Here is a 22,677-nt window from a genome sequence, read left to right as displayed (position 1 = left end):
TTGTCATAATTTTCAAAGCTACTATATGTCTTCTGCAGACAAAATTTCTGATTTGATTATTAACTATTCTTAGCCAATTAATTTATTAAGAATTGCATGTGGAGCCTACTACAATTGATAAGTGCCATTATAAAGGCAGTATCAGTAACTTCTCCCTGCATTTAGTTATAACTGAAAAGAAGCTGTATTCCTGCAAAGAGCTTTCTTTCGAAAGGAAAACTTGAGTTGCAACGTCTTAGTTGAATAAAGGTTTTGGTTTTGCTTTATATCAAGAGAATTTATATTTCTGATCATTATTCTAATGTAGTAACATCTAGTACCAGCTTGCTTTAAAACTCCATTTTTTTTTCTGATAAAAATTCTTCACTTATGAAGAACCATGGGAAACTACTAATCCTAAAGATGAATCGTAAGATTTCAAGGATGCATCCAAAAGTCATTCTGTTACTCAAAATAGCACCAAAAAAAGAATAAACTCATTTTTAACATACTTACAAGACCTATCAAGAATTACATTTAATTCCTAAATTAAGAAAGGAACATGTAAGTTGTTTCAAACTAGGTACAAACAACTTATACTTTTTTTAAAAATAAATCACTGCTAGAAACACCACATTGTCCAGAATCCAGTCATCTTCAACTACACAAAGTTTCTGTTCTAGCTATCAAAATCATACATCAAAGAGAACTACTGCTTTCCAGATACTGCAAAGTATGGGTGAGATTACTGAATACTTTATTTAGTCACTGTATTCATACAATAAGTACCAGCCAAAGTTTGACTTCAAATTCACTTCAGAATTCATGTGTAGAATTAGCATGCTGGCATCAAAGCTTTCTATTTATTTAGTGTAAATTTATTTCTACAGATATAAATAAAAATAGCAAATCATAAAGCAACAACCATAAAAGTCTTTAATCAGATTATTAAATTATAAACACCAGTCTATAAAATCAAACAGTCTGCTTGTATATTTTAAAGAATGCTAGTTTGCATACCCATGAACAAAATGCAGTCTTATACTGTTCCCTGGGGCTCGCTCACGTCTCTTAGAAGCTGCACTTTTTCTTTTTTCTTTGCATTGCTCTTTAAGTTGAGGTAGATCTTCTTTGTAAACCTTTAAGAAAAAGCATACATAACTGAAAAAACCCTCCAATACCTATAGCTGGTGACTATATAGTGCAACTTGGTTGTAAATTGCATTCTAGGATTACATGTAATAATTTTTCTCTCTGTTAATATTAATATTAATATCTTAGCTGTAATTTTTAATGCATCATTATATTTTAATAAGTTTGTTCTTTTGAATGCATCAGGTAACAAAAATTCTAAAGATTTTGCTCAGTTCCCATGCAGTCTCCCCAATTTTGAGATTTCAACAGTCTTCATAAATGACCAAGTTAAACGCTAGGAAGCTTCCAGCTGCCATTAAAACTAAAATCTTTACCTGTCGACGATAGGTGATCTGTGTCTCTTGCTCAATTTCAGAGTCCAGCTCTGGAACATCAGACTGATCTGAATCTGATTCATCACTATTAGAATCAACCAGACTCTCTGTCACCAAGAAAACAGAAATAAAAAATTAAGCAACCTAAATTACAAGCCACAAAGTTTAAGCTAACAGCCTAAAGTTTCTGATTTGATAATCAATGCTTATTAGCTACAATATAAAATGCTAATAATTGACCAGAACAATTCTGCTGCTACACAGGAAATAAGCCATAAATACGATAATTTTGGGTGCTGGAGTGAGTTAGTTTTCATTAACTAAAATAATTTCATGAGCTTTAATGTAGGAGTAAAGGAAAAAGAAGATAATTAAATAATCAGTATAAAGCAGAAACTAAGACTTGCACAAAATTAACAAAGGATGCAAAGAGAAACTTATGTTAAAGTGAGCTACTGATGCAAGCAGAAATTCTTCAAATAGGTTAGGGAGAGGGAAAAAATTATAGATAGGAAGAGGAAAAATTTATTGTGACTGCAGAGAAAAAGGGTAGACACAAAGTTCGACATGTAGGAAGAGCCTATTATTGTTTCCTTGTGCATTTTTCACTGAGAAGTTCAGAACTGCATCTGTATTTATTTACCTGTATGCTAAATATACACTGATACATATTCATCTGAACTGAGCAATTAAATGGTGCAACAGCCTATTTTATTGTAACTATATTCTCATTTCCCCAGAGAATTATCTAAATTCCTTTAGGAATTTCCAAGGGAGGCACTCAGTTAACTGTTTTGATTTTAGGAACCTCATGAGAATAACTGTTTAATTAGTCACTAGTGGAAACATGACCTTCATTTTTTCCCAAACACTAAACATCTATATTCTGCTTTAAAAAAAAAAAAAAACAGCTATAATACTTACACTATCATCTAAATACTTCAAAATTTTAAACAATTAGTATAAAACCATATTTTTCCAGTGACACCTGAGCATGCAGTTGTTGTCAATTTAGTAAAGGGTGATATATACAGAACTCAGAAATTCCTACCTATGCTTGAACTTTTAAAATTTTTCTTTGCAAAAGAGTCACAGCAGTGAAGGTTTTTCATACCCTTGCTAGCCTGAACACACAGGTGTGATGGTTTGACAAATGCCAGTGCACAGATTTTTTAAATCCTCACCAAAGATCAATTAATGCCAAACCAGGACCACAGGGTACTGGCAAGTATTGGAAAACTCTATCAGGTGCTTCAGGCACCTGCAACATTTAAATAACAAGAACTGTTGTAATTGTGAAGACTGGCAATTTTGAATACTTATTCCAATACCGTCACCAAAGAATTTTACTTCTCTTTTAGCCTTTTCTTGTGGTTTTTTTCCAGTTATTTCCTTACCTTGGGGTGCTATATGAAGATTGTCCTTCAGCTTGCGGTCGGGGACGAACTTCCACTGAAAGACAGAGTGGTCAGCTCCCCCGATGGAGACAACCCACTGGTGGTCGTGCGACCATCTGACGTTCGTCACGTGAGCAGAATGACCAAGATATTTTTTAAACTTTGCTCCTAGAACAAGAACAAAAATATCTCTCAATATTTGTGAAATAAATGTTTCAGAAGAACACCTCAGAAAATCATATTAAAGAACGCCTAGAAAAAGTAGTGTTTCATAAAGATATTCTAATTCCTACTGGTATTTTAATCAATAGAAACATCTTTTTGCTGTTTTCACAATTTTTAATGTGTATATAAGATACATTTGTTAATTTAGGTTCCAAAATATAACAACTTAATCTAGTCAAGCACAAGAACAGAAGACATATGACAATGCTGAATGAGGTGTACCAGAGATTTAAGAAATTTCACTGTAATAATTTTATTTTACTTTTTACAAAGTAAAATTATTAATTCTACTTTGAAAAAATACAGTTATTTAAATCATGTATATTTAAGTCTATGAAAACACCCCCATATACATGCTTGTAGCACAAGTTCCCAATGTACAATGTCAGTGCTAAGCACTTCTGACAATTCATCTCCTCCCACGTTTAGCAGTAGAACTGGTAGTAGTAGTACAGCTACATCCAGTCAACATCTTTTTTGGGCTACATAACCACAACACAGACATTGCATGAGTTACTGAAATTAAGTTCCTAACAGCACTCCATTATAAGTAATCTTTTTAGATCAAAAAGGCTTCATTGTTTCAGAGCTGTTTGAAGAACTTCATTCTACACACCATTCAATTTTAATGCTGGCGACAACTGCATGGATAGGTCTTACGATGGGTCTTCAACCTTTATGCATTTAAATGAATGTTTTGGGTGTTTTTTTTAAAGACCGGTATTTCCCACATTTTGTTGAACTCTTTTGGAAAAAAAGTGATACTGAAAACCATTTCATTTTCCAGTCTTCTAGTACACTTTTCTTGAATAGTCACAATTTAAAAATATGCATGTAATTGAATTTAAAAGGCACTACCTTTTCTTAGACATGGGTACCGAAAGAGCTTTACTATTCCATAATCATCAGCTGTAACCATAACTTGACCAATAAAATTCGCATCCACAGAATTTATATCATTTATATCTGAATATTTGGGCCAGATTCCATTAACTTCAAGGCCAGAAACACAGGTCCATGATGCCCACTGAATGCCTTTCAATTCCTCCTTGTTTGTTACTTCTTTTCCACCTAAGCAAAAAATAAAGAGCCATTTCTCAATATTAGCTCACTCAATTTTAAAGAATGCAACATTTTTAAAAATTCTCCAAAAACTGAAACCAAGTACAACAGGATTAAAAACTGACTTCTGAAATGGCCCTGATCTAGTATTGCCTATTATGACCAACAGTATCAGCAAGAAGACTTCTCAAGACTATTTAACAGAAGATCACATGTTTGGTATTTTACAGTTTTTATTATTTCTTGGTATCTGCTTGAGTCTGTGTTTTTTTTTAAATGTTTATCAAAATTACATGCAATCATTCTAAGATAAAGTTCATAAAAAATTCTGTTGCTGAATGATTGTAGAAACTTGGATTATTTAGAGCAAGAACTGAAAAACTCACATCTGGCCACTGCAAATTACTAAAACCACCTATTTTGTGCTTAGACCCTTGCTACGTTATTTCACACCACAGCTCTACCTGTAGTGAGATTGATCCAAGGTAAGAGCTGAGGAACTGAGTCAGGCCAAAGGCCCATCAAATAGTGACTGTGTGTTCTGGAAAGGCCAGAAGCCAAGGGCTGGAGCAATGCAGGAACAGTGCAAGCAAAGGTGAAAGCTTTGATGAGTCAGACTGAACACACACCTGCAGAAGGTGAGCAGGACAACAATCCACTTCTCAGCCTTTCAGTCACTAATCCATGTAAACTATGATTAATAATACTGTTTATACCCATAACTAAGTCCTGCAGGTCTTGTGCCAGACAACTCTAAGTTCCTGAATTCATTGTGGAATTTGAAGCGTTACACAATTTGATCATTACTTTAAAGTACATGGGAGATTCCTCTAACTCCACTGCCTTTGATAATTTTTTTTTCATAAACAAGGTTTCACAATCCCACATTCTAATATATGAAGAAACTCCAGGTTGAAGGTTATCTTACAACTTCAAATTGCTCCTTCTGTGTCTGTTTGTTGCTCTCTAACTAAATTCTCACAATCTTTTCTTACACATCTTCTGCTGCATTCAATGCACAGAATCAAAGTTGGGCATAGAATGAATGAAATGTTTCAGCAGAGAATCATAAAAAACTCCAAGAATCTGTGAATAATGTACAGTGCAAAGTATAAATCTTTATAAATCTGTATAAGAATGAAGGGACAATATAAAAAGTGGTGATAATACACAGTTACTACAAATAAAAATACTACAAAGATGAGTGAGAAGAATACAGAATACTATGTAAAGAGTGTATACAATAGATAGAAGTCAAACCTTGTGATAAATACTGCCACTGGCGTATTCTAAAAAGGACTACTTCAATTTCAAGCTTTAAGATAGCACTATGTGCAGATCCTCTACAGAGGGAACTACCTTAATAGAAATTATTTCAAGACTGTGGGACACTTCAGTCAAGTTTTCAAGAAAACTGTCTTGAAAACACTTGCAATAATAGGGTTATCACAAAGTTCCTCACTGTAAAAGCTCTTTTAAGTTGAAATCCTCAGTCTGCTGCATAGTTTTAGACAACCAAATGCCTCTTCTGAGCTACAACATACCCATTATGCCACACACTTTAAAAACCATTCAGTGCAATAAAATAATAATTTATTTAATATCCAAGCACTATAAGAACAAAGCTATTAAGCTACAGCAAAATTTAATTTAAATGCTGCATTTTAATTCTTCTAAGAAACTGGGAGCAAAAGTTTATTTTTGAGAAACAAAATAAATTATAAGGCAGCATCTCTAGTATAAAAATATACATTGGAAAGAAGACTAAACATATAAGGATAAAAGTATTTCAGGAACTTTGCCAGAAAAATGCTGTACTTACTCAAATGTGGCAAATAATCTTATGAACTTACAAAGCCCTTCATCTATACCCCCATGCTTCAAACCTTGCTTTGAATTTGTTGGGTTTTTTTTTTAACAAAACCACGATATATTATTTCTGTTTTAAGTAACAAATAGCATGATGGCAACCCAGAACCTTACCTGGCATTCTGTAAAAAAGTCTCCTTCCATTGCCATCATTGGTCTGCAAGTATTTACTGTCTGAAGACCAATCCATATGTGTAATGAAGCTTAAGGATCCAATACACTCCCCAACTTTCTTATATCGCTGAACAACACCATATATATCCACAGAGCTGTCATTGGAGCCAACAGCTAGGAAATTCCCATCTGGAGAATATTTGAGTTCATGAATAGCTTCTTTCCTGTCTTTGATATGAACAACCTCAGTCATATCTCTGTGGTATGAAAGAAAGCATGTCATAAGTAGAGAAGAGCCTCATCACACTGTCAACTTCCCAGTCTAAAAAACGAACAAGACTGTGAAATTATATATTGAACCTAACTGTCCTGTGTGCAAACACAACACTGCTGTTTTTAGAGTTGGTTAGGGCTTCATGGAGGAAAAAACAGAAGGAAACAGTGACACAAGAAGGTGCTTCACTGGGTTGAAGGACAGTGAACAAAAGGAACAGTTTGAGCTGGGTTCACAAGAAAATTTCATCAAGTGAATTATGAGATCTTTATTCACCCATGGAAGGAAACTCTTCACTGACATGAGACACAAATCTCATTTTCCCTTTAAAATTGTGGTATCACAGCAGCACAAGGCAGTACTTGTTTTGTATGCATGATGTGCTGACAGCAGAATTCCAACACATAGAAACAATTTACAAAGTAATGAAAATTTATTTCTTAGTAATTCAAGGATAATTCATAAATATAAAACCTAAAGTAAAACATTTCCTAGAACATTGCCATTCCCTGCAAATAGACCAGTATACTTTTTCAAATGGGTTGTTATAGAACAACATGAACATACGTAGTACACATTTAAAAAAATCAAAGCACCCTCCACAGTTTAAAACAAAGTGACCACATGCATGGCCACAAGAGATCAAAACATTGATAACATATCTATATTTAAGTTCTGTAGCATACCTGACTCTGAGCACAGTGAAAGAGCCATCCTTCATGCCAAGGGCAAGATGGATTCCATCGGTGCTGACGGCGGCACAGCGAATGGGCTCCTCCATGTTGCACCGGGCAATCAGAGCGTGGTCTATTAAACTCCAGATTCTAAAACAAAGCCATTGTTTCTCATGTAAAATGGGTGTGCAGCTTTGTCACAGAGAAGATGAAGCCCTCCATTTCTGCACAATGCTGGACATGGTAGTGTCCCTATTTTAAAATAATTTTCCACAAGGAAAATCTAAAACATAAGTGCGAATTATGCATACAGCAAGAAATATTCTTATATTTTAATAGGCAGGAATAACTCTAATGAGAAAATGTGGGGATAGATTAACTTTGATTTTCTGAATATAAAAAATTAGAGCATATGACAATACATGCTTTTAGACCACTCCTGCAAAATTCCATTATTTTGCTAATCATTTTTGCCAGAAACATTAAATAACAATTAGAGACTTTGATCAGTATAAACAACTTTTCCTATTATTAATTCATTATTGATAACTCCTTATAACTAATAATATTCAAATATGTGAGTTTTTATAACAAGGTAGATTACATCTATTATTTAGAATCATATCTGGAATTTGAGAGTAATAATAATATTAATAATTGAATTATTGATTTGCTTAACTGTGTTGCACTAAAGACATTCAGCAAAAATGCCAACACTTTTAAATTATAAGAAAGAAATGGCAGTTTTGAGTGAAAAAAATAGAGATGAACATGCAGAAGGGAGTAATTTGGTGGGCTTTCCTGAGCATTTATGTTCTGTTTACAATGCATGGACTGGGTTCGATGAAATTCACACATTAAAAGTTAATTTGCAGCATTTGGAAAAGTAAATATGGTAAGAGCAAAATGTGTAAATTTTTATCCCAGTTTTTTTTCATTGCAAGCTGTGCATGCTTAACATAACTCCTGAAAAGGAAAGACTCAAAGGATACTTGTCTCTGAGTGCTCAGTGTTAGCCCAAACAAAATAGTTTCAAATTTCATATATGGGGTGTTTTGGGAAATACATACTTCCACTGTATTTTATTACTGAAGAGCACTCATTTCCTGGGTAGCTTAACTGTAGGAGTGCATCAATGCCACATTTTACTAACTTTAAAATGCATACATTTCAATTAGGCTACCTACAAAATGAGTGGATTGCCCAGAACTGTATGCAGTTTAACAAAGAAACAAAGTTTAACCTGACTGATCGATCATCGCTTCCAGTCATGGCCAGGGGTTTTGTAGGGTGGACAGCCAAAGCCCAGAGCTCTCCTTCACAGTGCCCCTGCATCAGCAGGAAAGGCTTGTTACGCTCATGCACCACTATTTCAAAAATTTCACTATCTTGTGTCCCAACGAGTATATGGTCTCCTCTCCAGCAAACGCTTCTCACAGAGAGACCTGTAGAAGAGATTGTTACTGAGAGATACATCCTCAGAACTTGTAAAACAAAGGTAAAGTAGCAAAAGACAAAGCATAAAAGCAAGAAAATGTCAAGAAGTATCCATATCCCTTCTCTTATTCTTGGATTTACATTTGGCAAGCCAAAAGTTTATGGTAAGCATCTGTTATATCAGAAGTAAAGGAAGCAACTGGAGGTGAGAACAAGTCAGAAAGAATGAAACTGAATGAAACAGCTTTCAGCTACATGCATCAGAACTGAGAAGCAGCAGCTGAGTAAATTTAAATTTAAAACAGAGCCACTCTACTGCAGGGCATATTTAAAGTGAAATGTATTCCATCTTGTTGCAATACTTCACAATCTTGGTGGGAATGCCATGTCAATTATACCATACAAAGACTTCACTTGTAATCAGTTATGTATTGACCCTGAGTATCTCATTGCTATCAGACATTCTAACACATTTTCAAATTCTTGGCAAGATATTAGAAAATAACAAAAGTGACTGGGGGTAAAGAAAACCAAATGCCAACAAAAGCAATATTTTAAGTGACACTATTGCTTCAGTACATGTTTGTATTCTTATCCTAAATCATTACAGCAACTGTATCTGAAACACACTATGTAAAGTTTTTGCACGACATGAACTGTAACTGAAGTCATATTTCCAAGTAAGCAATGTTCTAAGTTTCACAAAACTGTAGATAACATCCAAATAGTTGTAATGAATATTTGGATAACTAGCAAATGAAATTGTTGTACTCCATTGTTTTACCCTGTAGATCTCACTGCCTCAAGTTCTCTTAAAGCATTACTGTTCCTTGTTAAAAACTGCTGTGCTCTAGAAACAATATGCATTAAAAATTAAATCTGTGTCTACCTCATCATCATATGTGCTGTTTGTAAAAGTAACTGTGACCTTCATACTAGTGGGCATGATCTATTCTATTTCTAGCAAATAGTTCATAGTAACGTACACAAAACAACACTTTGAGTTTTAAAGTCTTTTCTTGTACAAAACACTGATAAATTTCCTATCTTATTGGTATATTGACAGCAACAAACTCCTCCTTACCTTTATACCCCTGGTCTGTTTCCCTGAGATCAATCACAGTAATTGGTTTAAAATTTAAGTCCCACAAGCGGACGCAGCCATCCCTGCCACCAGTGGCAAACCCCTCTTCACATGCATTCATGCTGAAAATTCCTGCCTAAAGAAAGAAGAAAGTTACTTTTAACAACATACACAGATTGGAGAAAACCAGTACGCAACTAATACAAGCCTCAAATACAAGAAAGTCGGAAATGGAAACTAACTCACAACAAGCAGAATTAACCACAAGTGATAAACAGAAAGTGAATTGCTGCAGGAATGTGTTCCTTCTGATGATCATCATCATGGTGATGCTGTTTTTCATCCCTAGGAAGAGCTTAGTTTCCTATCCTCTTGCCGTAGGACCTGGTCCAACTCTGATAAATGTCAGCATGAAGATTTCTCATGATCTCTATTGGGCTTGCTTTATGGCCTTTGTTGCTAGTACCCAGCTGCTACACAACAATGCAAACAACATCTGGGATTTTTTTATTTTTTAAACCAAGGATGATTGATTTAAAATTTAAATTTAGAAACAAAACTTAAGAAAAGCAATGATCATGCTACACCATTGAAAACTTAATATAAATTCTTATTTTAAAGGCAAACATCATGAAACCAAACCTAACCCATTTTCTTCAACTCACTGGACACGTTTTCTTCAGGATAACAAAGAGGCAAAGATGATACATGTAGTATCAAAATAAAGATACTATAGCCACATAGCCACTATATGGGTTTTTTTAATTACCCAACCCACTATTGGGTTTTTTTAATTACCTACACAACTCACTAGCCTTATGTTCAGAAATAACTCACACATTTCAATAAGCAAAGCTACTGAAAGGGCAACTTTAGCTGATAAGCCTATGAGAAGTTTAAAACATTGCTTTATATTTATTTTAAGTATGTAATATTCCGCTATGACAAAAGTAAACAAAACAGCATTAGAAACAATGGAAGAGAAAAATCTGTCTCCATTCCTGTCCAAAAGAAAGTAGACCAGCCAATAATATACACATATCTTCTAAAATATTGGTCTGAAATTTCAGTTTTGTAAAGAAGTAAAGTTCCAACAGTTCTTTAGATAGGGTCTAGATTTTATAGTAATGAAGCCCATTAACTGCAAAGATCAAAGCAGTCTGCAAAGGAGAGATTGGTTTTTGGGGGAAAAAAGAGCTGTACACTCACAGAACAAATTAGGATACAATGTGACTTGTAAGAATTCTGGGGTATTCATGACTATTATCTCCTACCAAGATGCTTTTTCTTCTTAAATTACAACTAAGAAAAATATCATAACAGACTGGTCATAATGAAATATGGATTGTGTTTGCTTCTCTAGCATCAGGTTACAAGGATAAAATTTTTCATGTTACCAAAAAAGAAATCTCTCAGCTTTCACAAAAAAAAGAAGCCTACTAGACTGTCAAATGACAATGAAAACTGAAAGACTTGGGTGACAGAACTTCAAATTTTTTGGCATGTCATGTCCATTCTCAAGAAAGAGACTTTTATGACAAGCTACAAGTTCAGGAGCAGTACTTGTATAAACAGAAATGTAGCAGAATTTTTAAATCATAAGCAGATTAGAAGTCTAACTCTCATTATCTCTAACATCTTGAAAAATCTTCTGTTTCTTTAGGAACCTAGAGGTTTTAGAATATACAGCACAAACTGTATCTGTTTTACTGCATTAACCTTTACTATTGTGAGCAGAAGTCTTGTCAGGAGCAGCTGAGGGAGCTAAGGGTGTTTAGCCTGGAGGAAAGAAGGTTCAGGGGAGACCTCATCGCCCCCTATAACAGCCTGATAGGAGGCTGTAGCCAGGCGAGGGTTGGTCTCTTCTTCCAGGTAACAAGTGACAGGATGAGTGAAATGGCCTCAAGTTGCACCAGAGAAGGTTTAGATTGGATACTAGCAAACATTTCTTCACTAAAAAGGTTGCCAGGTATTGGAACAGGCTGCCCAGGGAAGTCCTAGAGGGATAATCCCTGGAAGTGTTCAAAAACAGGTGGAATGTGGTACTTGTGGGTAGGGCTTAGTGGTGAACACAGCAGTGCCAGGTTAACAATTGGACTCCAATCTTGAAGGCCTTTTCCAACCTTAGTGATTCTGTGACTCCAGGGGCCATGGAATAAATATAAGCCTAGAGGAATTTCAGCTCATTTTGTACCTTATGCTGAATTCTGTCCAAGTTTAAATCTTTTAAAGCTCTTTTTGGAATGCAATCTTGATAATAGAATTATTTTCTTTTCTCTAATTAACTCTTTCCAAAATCCATTATTTAATTAGTCAGTATTAAAAAAACAATCAGACATTTGGCAATGTGGGAGCTGGCGGAATGCTCTGAAGATAAGATCAAGTGGATCCAGCATTAATCTGTTTTCCATTCCACAGAATATCCTTATCTTGAAAAGGACATAGTGGTTGTCAAGGAGATTTGGCAGATGTGCTAGCTCAATCTCTTGAAATGCAATAGGACACTCTCATTGCAGTCTTTGTGCCACTGGAATAAGAGAACGAGATGAAAACTATAAAAATGCCCCTCATTAATGGGGACTGTAAGCATCTAATGGAAAAAGCTGAGCTTTGCTACATTTCATATAATTGTTAGGCTCACACTTAAAGGGGAAAAGACAGATTTTTTACTGGAGTAGCTGGCCAGTAAACCCTTCACTAAATCCCTCCTTTTAAAAACTGACCAGATTGTTAATGCAAATCAACTTTGGAGTCTTCGTGCTTCTTTAATCCTTCAGGGTGAAATTGTAATCAACATAATTTGATTATTGATGTTTAAAAACCCTCTAGCAGTAATGAAAGGCAAACAATTGCACTGACTTTGTTAGATGCAATTGAATGTAAGCCACAAAGACTGTGCTTCTGAATGAAAATAAAAGGTGTAAATCAAAGACTTCCATCTTGAAACTTATGAAGCTCAACATACAGGCTGCATTCTTCTTTTACAAATTCTTCATTACACTTCTTAATGAATGTGAAAATTCTGGAAATAATATCTCAAAACTAGCAACGTTTTCTCAGAATGCTATTTCCTGTTTTTCCAACATAACCAGCTGGTATCACATCTGTGTTCCCTCAAATTTAAGAAAAAAATAGTTGAATGAGAGCAAACAAAAAAATAAATGCCCAGATCTACCAGAAATTAGAGTGGAAAGCTGGAGAAGTACAAGAAGAATTTGACAAAAATGATTCCTCCTGCAAGAATACTTAGCCACTACTTGAATCCAAGAAGTTTCCAATACTGAAGCAGCTTATGGTTTTTTACTGCTGCTGGACCTATCTTGCAAAAATCAAGTGTCAGTTTATCTAAATGCAATTGTTTGTATAAAATCCACCACTCTGACTATGCAATTCCTAAAACACATGATGACTGCAGCTAGCTGTCATTAGGACCAAGCTTGGAAGATCATATGGAAACTTAGGAGCAACTGACTACTAGTGAGCAACATGGAGAACAGAGACACTACACCAACACAAAAACAACTCCACTGCCTCCTTTTTACTCCCAGAAACACTACAGGACACCGAAATGTAAAGCAACACCCATGTTGGGGCACTCACCACGAGACATTGTCTCTCCCAATACACACGGCACAATAAGGAAATGGATTGCAAACATTTAAGGTAGGTGTCAGTGAATTTGCAGAGGAGAGACACTGCTGTGAAATGTGATCTTCCTGTCTAACAAATCATTCAGACAAGAGCTCAAAAATGTGCATATTATTATAAAAAATTAAAACAGTTGTCCCCATAGCTCCCATTGGCTAAAAAAAGTGGACATCTTCCTTTGAAATCAATGACTGGTCTTAGCAGCAAAAGAAAATACTGCATGACTTAATGGTCATGGTGTTGGTACATGATACCAGTTTAAAACCATTCATTTAAGTTCATTATATTGTTTCCATCTATATTTAATTAGTATCCAGCACAATGACATAGGCGTGCAATGGTTTTAACAGAGTGCCTGTTATTTAACCTCAAGCTTGTTATTTAACCTCAGTTTCTGACATCAATCCACACAACTTTAATGTGTACCTCTGAAAGACTATCTCAAAATTAATTATTCATCTGCTGAGAAAGCATCTTATGTACATTTACTATGCAAGGCAAAAGCATAGCACACAAGAATCTTTAAAATACACAGTGTTTAAACTAAGCATACAATTTTAATATCCAAGTAACATCTTGTATATATCTTATTAGCCATGGACTACCTTGAATTTAGAACATATAAGGCGGTAAGTGGAAGTTTCTATAATCTGTTCTTTGCACTGGTACACAAACGAGACAACTATTAATATTTTTTTTATTAGTCAAGGTATTTATCAACTTTCCAAAACCAGGTCCATCACCTACAAAAAACCTCATGGAGTATTACCATTGCCAGTGAATTTATACACGTTTTCATGTTATTGTTTCCTTTCTGTCCTTTAAAATTTTCATTACTAAGATTATTATTTAGGAGGCAAATCTAGAATTGAAGTTTCCCATTGTTATCCATTGTTCCCTGCACATGAACTCTGTGCCTTTACTCCTAAACCCTGCTTATTTTTCATCTTTTCCTACTTTTCATTCCTATTTTTATTTTAAGTGAACTCCCTAATCCTCTTCCAACTCTTAACTTCTGTGCTTTCAACTTTTTGTTGCTACTCAAATTCAGATGGAAATCTGCAGGAAACTCTTTCCTCTCTGTTGGTATTGCTATGACAGAAAACAGATAATCTGTCTGAATTAAGAATTCTTATTTTGCTTGTTAGTGTTAAAGTTGCTATCTGTTTCCTTGGTTGCTCATACTGGGAGACCATGCCTTATTTTTCACATTGAATTATTTTTAAAATGAAAAATGTTTTTTCAGCTAAGGGAACCACAACAAAGAGAACCAACCTTTGAAAAGAACAGGTTTTCTGTATTAATGCAGACAACGCATTAATAATAACTAATAAATCTGGAGCTGGACTATTTCTCCACATCACTAACATGCTTTAGAAACTGTTTTCCAGCTGGTTATGCTGCAAGAAAAGAATGGTATTTATGCAAATAATGAGACATCTTCCTTCAGTAAGGTTACAGTTTATGTCACATCTGTTGAGGAGTCATGATGCAGGATGATGAACAGGTATGCAGGGATGACAATTCCAACACTAGCACACTGAAGAGAAATTTCTATAAATTCCCTACTACAGGGCACACTGTCCCTTCAAAAAAAGACATACACCATAAATCTTGTAGCTTGCACTTGCATTTCCTTTGGGCAAGAAGGACATAATTTATAAAATTAAGTATATTAATTAATTAAATTAAGTAGCCACAAAATAGCATGATAATATTTTAGTACAGCTGAAGAGATATTGTCATTCCAAGTTTCCATATGTTGGGCTTAGAGTAGTCTGTCAATATTATCCTTTAAAGTAATTTTTAATTGAAAAACAAGGTTTCATTTTGTTGGAAAGAAGTTTCCATATTTTATTGGGGTTTTTCTTCCCCTGAAATCAGTGAGATTTGAGTGACTCTAATCTCATGTAAAAATGAATTTCAAAGACATGAACTCGTGTTCATACTGAATTTCAGTACTGCAAAGTACAATTCCATTGAGCCTAGATGACACAGCCAAAAATAGAAGGCTAGATGAGACCTACTCCAAGGTCACCTGAGCTCTGCCCATTGATGTTACTGAAGATAAGGATGTTACTGCACTTCAAATTTGATCTTATGGTCAACTCAGAACTGACACAGCACATAAGGGAATGGAACAACAAGCTCTCATCATCTTCTGTTTATCAGTTGTCATTTCATACTTAAACAGCTGAAAAGCACTGCATTATTCTGAGAAATAAACTGTTGCAAGTCTAAATAGTCCAAGTAACAAGTATGTTAATATGCAGGACAGCTGTCTCCTACAGCACCAACAGGATGGGAGAATATTTTGGCATCAGTTTTCAACAGGAGACTAAGTACACTTTTCCCCCTGGGAATTGAGATCTGCATAGGCAATGGCCAATCATGACAGGAAAACACAGAAAAGAACACTACTGAATACTTATTATGAAGACTGAAACCAGATCTGAAGTTATACAGCAAGAATAACTCCATTCTGTAAATACCCCCTCATACTTCCTGATTCATAATTTGGTCCCTCTTGAATACATTTTATATTTCTACAGATGCATACAGGACAGTATCATTGTCTGGGTTTATCTGTAATTTTTTTTAATTTATATATACATACACTTTTATGTATATAAAGAAATCTTAAATGCAAAATGTAATCTGGGATACATTTCACACACAGATATTCTTCAAAATTCATCTTTGTTCATAACAAGAGACAGTGTCATTATACAAGTGACAGAATAAGCACTCCAATCACTTTTGAATTATTAGCTCACTCTACAAGCTGCAGTCATCCTGAATGTGTATTTCTAAATCTTTGGTAAACCAAGAGTCTGCTTACCACAACTGACTGCAACCTCTCCCACACACATAACATTCATCACTTCATCCCCTCCACTCTACCTGATTAAATCAAGAGTGATTCTTACACTTCAGTTACAAACACCAGGCCACCCAGTCCAACAGGCCAGTTAAAACAAACATATTCTAACAAGCAAGAATCATTAACTGTTATTAATTTTTATCTAGAATTTTGAAGCTGCAATATCAGAACTCATATGCTTGTTTTTTCACACCATGTTAAATTGCTAAGATTGAAACTTCAAATATTATCAAGAAGGTGCAATGCTTTTCAAAACAAAAATTAACATTCAACCAGCAAATAATACAGCTTCATAAAGTGACCTTAGCAGTTCCATGCTCCATAGGTTAAACCAAACAGAATCTGGTTGGCTTTGTTTTTAAGTGATACTTGCACAATTAGAAGTCAAATACTGCCTATTACCAAATGAGAGGTAATGAGGATTTTCAGAGTTTAGTATGTACAAATCAGATTGCAAACCAAAAAGTGGGTTTTTCTGCTGCCTATTTTAATCACAAACCCAAATGCTTTAAAATAACATGGAAAATGTAATTAAAACCTACATAGCAAAATTATAATCACTTTATATTCATATTAAAAATTTCAATTAAAAGAAAGTATTACCAAGCACTTTGGAAAATTTTTGTTAAACTTTCACTGACATGTCTTCACTTTCCAAATCTGTATACTGTTCTCAAAAAAATATTCCAATATGACATCATGAGTATCACTGAAACCATTTAGGAACACAGCCAAGGTGACCTTGCTTTGTTCTTTCTGGCTTTCCAGAAATCTATTTAACATTCAGCATTAATTTAGAAAGGGACACTTACAGCATGGGCTCCCTGTATTGTCCTGACGAGGTTGATTCCCTTCCACACATAAATATCTCCGTTCAGGGCACCCGAATACGTCACCTCGTCCCTTGCACAGGCCAGGCACAGGATGGTCTGGAGATCACCGGTCTTGCCAAAGACACCACGTTTTGGTGTCAAGGAATTGCCACACAAGCTCCAGAACTGCAACATGAAGTGATTTAGAAATGGCTATTTTGCTAATACCTTATAATTTAATATGCAGATCTGAAAGAGAAGTACCTTGCCTGCAAAAGAAATCACCCCCTTTTCCATGTCTCAGTTCTCCAGTTTAACAGGGTTTTATGCTATTAACCAACTTTATCTTTCCATAAGATCATCACAACAGAGTAGCTGGGAAGGAATTTTGGGATAACAGTATAAAATTAAACTAAAATTCTTTCAAATAATAATTTGTGAGTCAGTTGTATTCTCAGTTATTTTTGAAAAGTATTTCATAATAGAATTATCATATCTTTCTTTGATGTAAGACTTTTATGCTGAAAATGGTGCATTTGTACTTTATGTTACTTTATACATTTAAAGATGCCACCTAAGCATGCAGAATTCTGATGAGACTCTATTTGCTCTGTTTGAAGGCAGCTGGGTTTTTTGCAGACATATTTCCCATCAGGACCATAGATCACACCGAGTAGCCATCTGAGGCAGAGATTTTTAAGAACTTTCTAATAAACCATTTGTGTGTAATTGCAGCAATCATACAAGTGTGAATTCCCTCCTAGGTCACCCAAGAAGTACCAATGAATCCTGAACTAAAGACAAAGTCTCTTGTCAGAGCACAATACTTGTCAAGTAAGTCTCCAGATAAACCCTGTGGTTTCTGAGATCTCTGCAAACAAGAAGCACTTGCTTTCAAACCCTCCTGTCCAAACATGTAAATGTGCACTAGAAAGTGAAGCTGCTGAAGTAATCCAATGTAAAACAAGAAAGCATCACCACTGACAGGTTATTGTCTCAGCATACAGAGTTTCCTGCATATGTGTTTAGGGAACTGTATTTCACAGCAAGGCGCTCTGTTACCAATAATCAATTCAAAATTCTGAGCAGACTTCAATAATTATGGGACAATGTAACAAGTTAGCATGAATAGATTTCTGTACAGTATTTTTGCAATACTGTAATTCAGAAATAAGCAGAAATTACCATTACTGATTAGAGTAACTAGTACTGATTAGACAAATCCCAGTATCATAACTAGTTGTGCTGGTTTGGGCTGGGATAGTTCATTTTCTTCACAGTGGCTAGTATGGTGCAGTCTCTTGGATTTGGCTGAACACAGTGTTAATAATACAGTGATGGTTTTGTTATTGCTGAGCAGGGCTTGCACAGCCAGGGGCCGTTCTGCTGACCTGCTGCAACACTGGTGAGGAAGCTGGGGGTGCATGGGAGGTTGGGAAGAGACACAGCTGGGAGAGGTGACCCCAACTGACCAAAGGGATATTCCAGATCAAATGGCATCATGCTCAGAACAAAGTGAGGGGAAGAACTGGGGGGAGTATTTGAGGGGATGGAGCTTGTCTTCCCAAGTCACCCTTATGTGTGATCTTGTGGAGGCGGCTGAACACCGGCCTGTCCCTGGGAAGCAGTGAATTAATTCCTTGGTGGGCTTTGCTTGCATGTGCAGGTTTTGCTTTCTCTATTAAACTGTCTTTACCTCAACCCATGAGTTTTCCAGCTTTTACTCTTCAATTCTCTCCTTAGTCCTGCTAGTGGTGGAGTGAGTGAGCAGCTGTTTGGGGATTAGCTGCTGGCTGGGGTGAAAACCCCTATGTAGGCTTTAATTTATATTTTTTTAACTAAAAGACATAGACCATGTTGTTGCTTGAGAAGCAACTACAGTCACTGCATAAATGAAACACCTAGCTCCAATGTGAAAGTGGGTGATGTATCTAAGAAAATTCCTCAATATCAGTTCACATGGAATTATCTATATAACTTGATTAAGTACTGTTACAAGTTGCATAAAATATAATCTGAGAAAAAATACAGTGTTAAAAACATGAAAGTAATTCTTGATATCTGAAAGAACAGGAAGGTGTGGTTTAAAAAAAACACACATCAACAACAATCTCTTGCCTGATCCAAATGCCTAAATACCTTTAGAATTCTGAGTTTCCATACTGGTTTCCCAGAGGAAACAGCAGTTATTTTTAAAATAATGTTTCTATTTAGAAAGGCTTTGTAGAGCTTTAAAAGTTGCTCAAACATTTGCTTATCTAAATAGATACATTTTGATATCATAAAGACATCTTAAATGTACTAAATCACTGCTGGCAAATATTAGCTTACTATTGGCATAAAGGTCCTCTTAGAGAAGTAGAAAAAAAAGTCATTATTAAACAAGTTATTGGAATTCTCTAACTGACACGCTAAACGCTTGCATGCCAAATCAGACTTATGCAATGTAGCCAACAGATTTAACACTTACTCCAGTAGGCCACTAATACATATTATTCTACAAGTTCATTGTATAAAAAGCAGCAACACATTTCCCCCACATGGGAACCTCCACACAACAGCAATACAGAACTTTCAAGGTGCCATCTACTGCTGTGATGTGGTAACACAGAAAACTGTGCATGGGAGAAGACAGTGACTTTTGACTGATGTGAAACATGGCTCCTAATCATTGACAATCCTGCTACAAAGTTAAACCTGAAAAAAAGGTTCCTTCTGCACAAAATTTGCTACATGGATCAAACAGAGCATGCTTGAAAAATACATGAATTGTCCAAATTATGAATTCCGTAACAGGTACAGAATGCTCCAAATGACAAAGGTACTAATACAAGCAGGGCAAAGAATTAAAAGAAAGAAAAATGCTGCTTCTCTTCTTTTCTCTTTCACTGTCTCCTCATGCCCTCTCTAAATGGTAAGAAATGGTTTTTCCATTCATTTCAGCTCTGCAGTGCAGCAATTCATTCACTGTCTAAAATTCAGAAACTTGAGTACCTGGAGTCACCTTAAACGTGGGCATCCTGTCCTACACTACTTTGGATTTCAAACAGTGTGTTTCAGAGAACCTAAATTTTCAATTATATTACAGCCATTACATACAATGCTACTGACAACTGTTTCATTCCTACTACAGTACTTCTGCCAGGGCATGAAGTCTTTGAGCAGGGAGGGTCTGTTTTTCACTATACAGATCTTTACAGATCTAGTGTAGTCAGGTGTGATTCATGATTGCAGTTCTAAGAACTAATATTGTTCTTACAAAACACCTTCCATTTTATCATTCTAGATTCCTTTTAGATTCTATTTTTATGCATTTTATAGAGCACATATTACTGCAGCTTAAATTTTTTATAAATGAAGAGTAATTTCATTACCTTGATGTGTTTTACACCACAGCTGACGAGCTTGTTTGGCTGGTATAAATCCCAAGAAATATCAAATATCTGCACAAAAAAACCAAAGGATGTTAGCAGTCTTTCTAGCACAGGACAGTTATAACAGTAAAAACTTCTAGCAAATTAACAGCGAGTCTGAAATGTTTTAAATGGATCTATTGGAAAGACTTTTTTATCCTCTCATTCCATATTGAAATTTCAATATACACCAAATATAGTTCTGGCTTTTTTTTCCCTAGAGTAATTAAAACATGATAAAACAACATTAAGGTTCATTTACAGACTAGAAAAAATCAAGCAATTATTTGCATTTTGATTTCCCATATGGGGATTAGGGTCTAAGAAGTGCATTAATTATGCACTTCTCCTACATGTTTTCAGTCTCAACAAACCATATACAAATAAATATTGAGTTACACATTTATTCTAGAAATAAATGCACACATCTTAAATATCTTCACATCTTTTTGCATATCAACCTTTCGGCAAATTCAGTTTCTAAAACAAAATGGGTTTTGCTCAGACATAGGTCTAGTACATATATAGACACAGTTTAACAAAATAAAACTACGCTGATGCCCAGACTATTTAGTTGTACTTACTCTGTCTGTATGACCAGGAGCCATTGATAACAATTTTCCTTTTCTCCAGTCCCATACACAAACTGTGTTTTTCGAATCCAAACCAACCGAGACCAGACGCTAAAAGTGTCCAAATTAAACAAATAAAAATAACTCAATATATTCACGAAATCTAAAGGCATTATTTTGAATGAGTTGCAAAAAATGTGTAACATATTTGAGACAGAAGCAATAGCTCCATTTTGATATAGAAGAAAACATAAACTATATCTTACACCAAAGCTCTCATAGATGCATCTTTTCAGGTACAGCATCATGGCCATAAAGATCTTCTTAGATAACAACATATTTCTGATCTATAGAGTTTAATATATATATAATTCTATATAGCACACAGGGCAAGCTGCAGTCAGGAGACATTTGCAAAAAAGGAATAATCACTCACCTTAATGAAACTGTATGTTTCATTACCTTTAATTATATGTAACTTGCAGAATTTAGGATTTATTTTGTAAGTTCAAGAGACAAAGGAAAATATTTTCTTCAATCTTCTTGAAAACAAACAAAAGATCAAAAACAATTAAATTTTTTAAAAGTTTTTTGCTTGATTCTTCAAGACCTATATGAGGAAATATTTCTTTCCAAATACCTTCTCAAACAGAATTAAATATAATTTTATGAAGTCTTTATTATTCAGAAAGAGGTTGAAGCCATTTACACTGTAAAACTAGGATAGACAAAAAAGATTATTCAAAAAAAATCAAGAAAAATAAAATGTTGAGATCTTCCTGTGCTTGGCAGCCTGTCTTGTCTTGACTGTGAAGACACCTTGCACAGATTTCTTGACACAAATGATTGACTAAATCAGCCACTTGTATTGTACTGTTAACCAGTCAAAATGCTATTTATCCTATAGAAATTCTCAACAGAAAGACTAATAGGATTCAATTATTAAAAAAAAAAAAAAAGCTGAGTGATTTGGCTCAATTTTTAAAGAAAATTAGTATTTTTGTACCATTTTTGCATGAATTGTGCCATCTTGATGTTGATAAATAAAATTTTTTCAAATCTTTTGGGCAAAGCTTTTTTCACTGTTCAGCAGTTAATACTTACATTCATTAAAGACAAATTTAGCTTCAATTTCTACATAGATTATCTAAGTGAGTTTATAAAAGCAAAACCAAACTCCAACCTTGAATTGTAATCTTTGTTCCTAACGACAGAAACCTATTGCAAATAACATAATTCCTTTACTGTCTGAAAAGCTCTGGGATTATGAGAAGAAAAATAAACACGTTAAATACAATTTCTATCCATGCTGCCTATGTATTAATACTACAAAATCTAACCTTTCTATTCCATCTTCAAAAAATCAGAGTATTTCAATCCTAATTTGATGTATCTTGACCTTAAATTAAGAAGGCCATTCAAGTGAGGGAGTAACACAAGTTTACACAACAAGAACAATGTAGAGGAAAGATATTGCTGTGAAGTAGAAATACTGTTCTAGAAAGAAGCTGACTCTAGAAGCTGACTGCCTAAACAGTGAGAGGTCATTTCAACAAACTCAGAACATTCCTACAACAATTACAACATGTTTTAACAGAGACAAGTTACAGGTAGGCTTTCCTCTTGTGTTCAACACAGCTCTACTTGATATTCTCTTAAGGACAGCAACTGGTCTCTACAGTACATCCTCACTTGAGGGAACAGCAGTAACTGACAGACACTGACCTTTCTAGCAAGCAAAAGGAGCTGGGGATACAGCTAAAT

At 35.0% G+C, this 22,677-nt stretch overlaps 1 protein-coding gene across 5 annotated transcripts in view; it reads right to left on the bottom strand.

Moving 5' to 3' along the window:
• EML5 (EMAP like 5) overlaps positions 1-22,677 on the bottom strand; it is a 97,716-nt gene that overhangs the window by 54,373 nt on the left and 20,666 nt on the right. For all 5 annotated transcript variants that reach the window (XR_010028280.1, XM_063160145.1, XM_063160146.1 and 2 more), the window contains exons 3-13: positions 20,926-21,024; positions 20,303-20,371; positions 16,929-17,114; positions 9,585-9,720; positions 8,307-8,508; positions 7,076-7,213; positions 6,116-6,372; positions 3,929-4,141; positions 2,846-3,013; positions 1,449-1,555; positions 1,000-1,118 (exon numbers count right to left, since the gene is read on the bottom strand). Coding sequence is in view for 4 of the 5 variants with exons in the window: in XM_063160145.1 (XP_063016215.1) it covers positions 1,000-1,118; positions 1,449-1,555; positions 2,846-3,013; positions 3,929-4,141; positions 6,116-6,372; positions 7,076-7,213; positions 8,307-8,508; positions 9,585-9,720; positions 16,929-17,114; positions 20,303-20,371; positions 20,926-21,024 (1,694 nt within the window). In the remaining variant the exon portion in view is untranslated. The remainder of the gene's footprint in view (positions 1-999; positions 1,119-1,448; positions 1,556-2,845; positions 3,014-3,928; positions 4,142-6,115; positions 6,373-7,075; positions 7,214-8,306; positions 8,509-9,584; positions 9,721-16,928; positions 17,115-20,302; positions 20,372-20,925; positions 21,025-22,677) is intronic.

Source organism: Melospiza melodia, chromosome 6, assembly GCF_035770615.1.
Source record: "Melospiza melodia melodia isolate bMelMel2 chromosome 6, bMelMel2.pri, whole genome shotgun sequence".
NCBI lineage: Eukaryota > Metazoa > Chordata > Aves > Passeriformes > Passerellidae > Melospiza > Melospiza melodia.
Note: the sequence above shows the minus strand (reverse complement) of the source record. Positions and strands in the feature narration are given on the sequence as shown.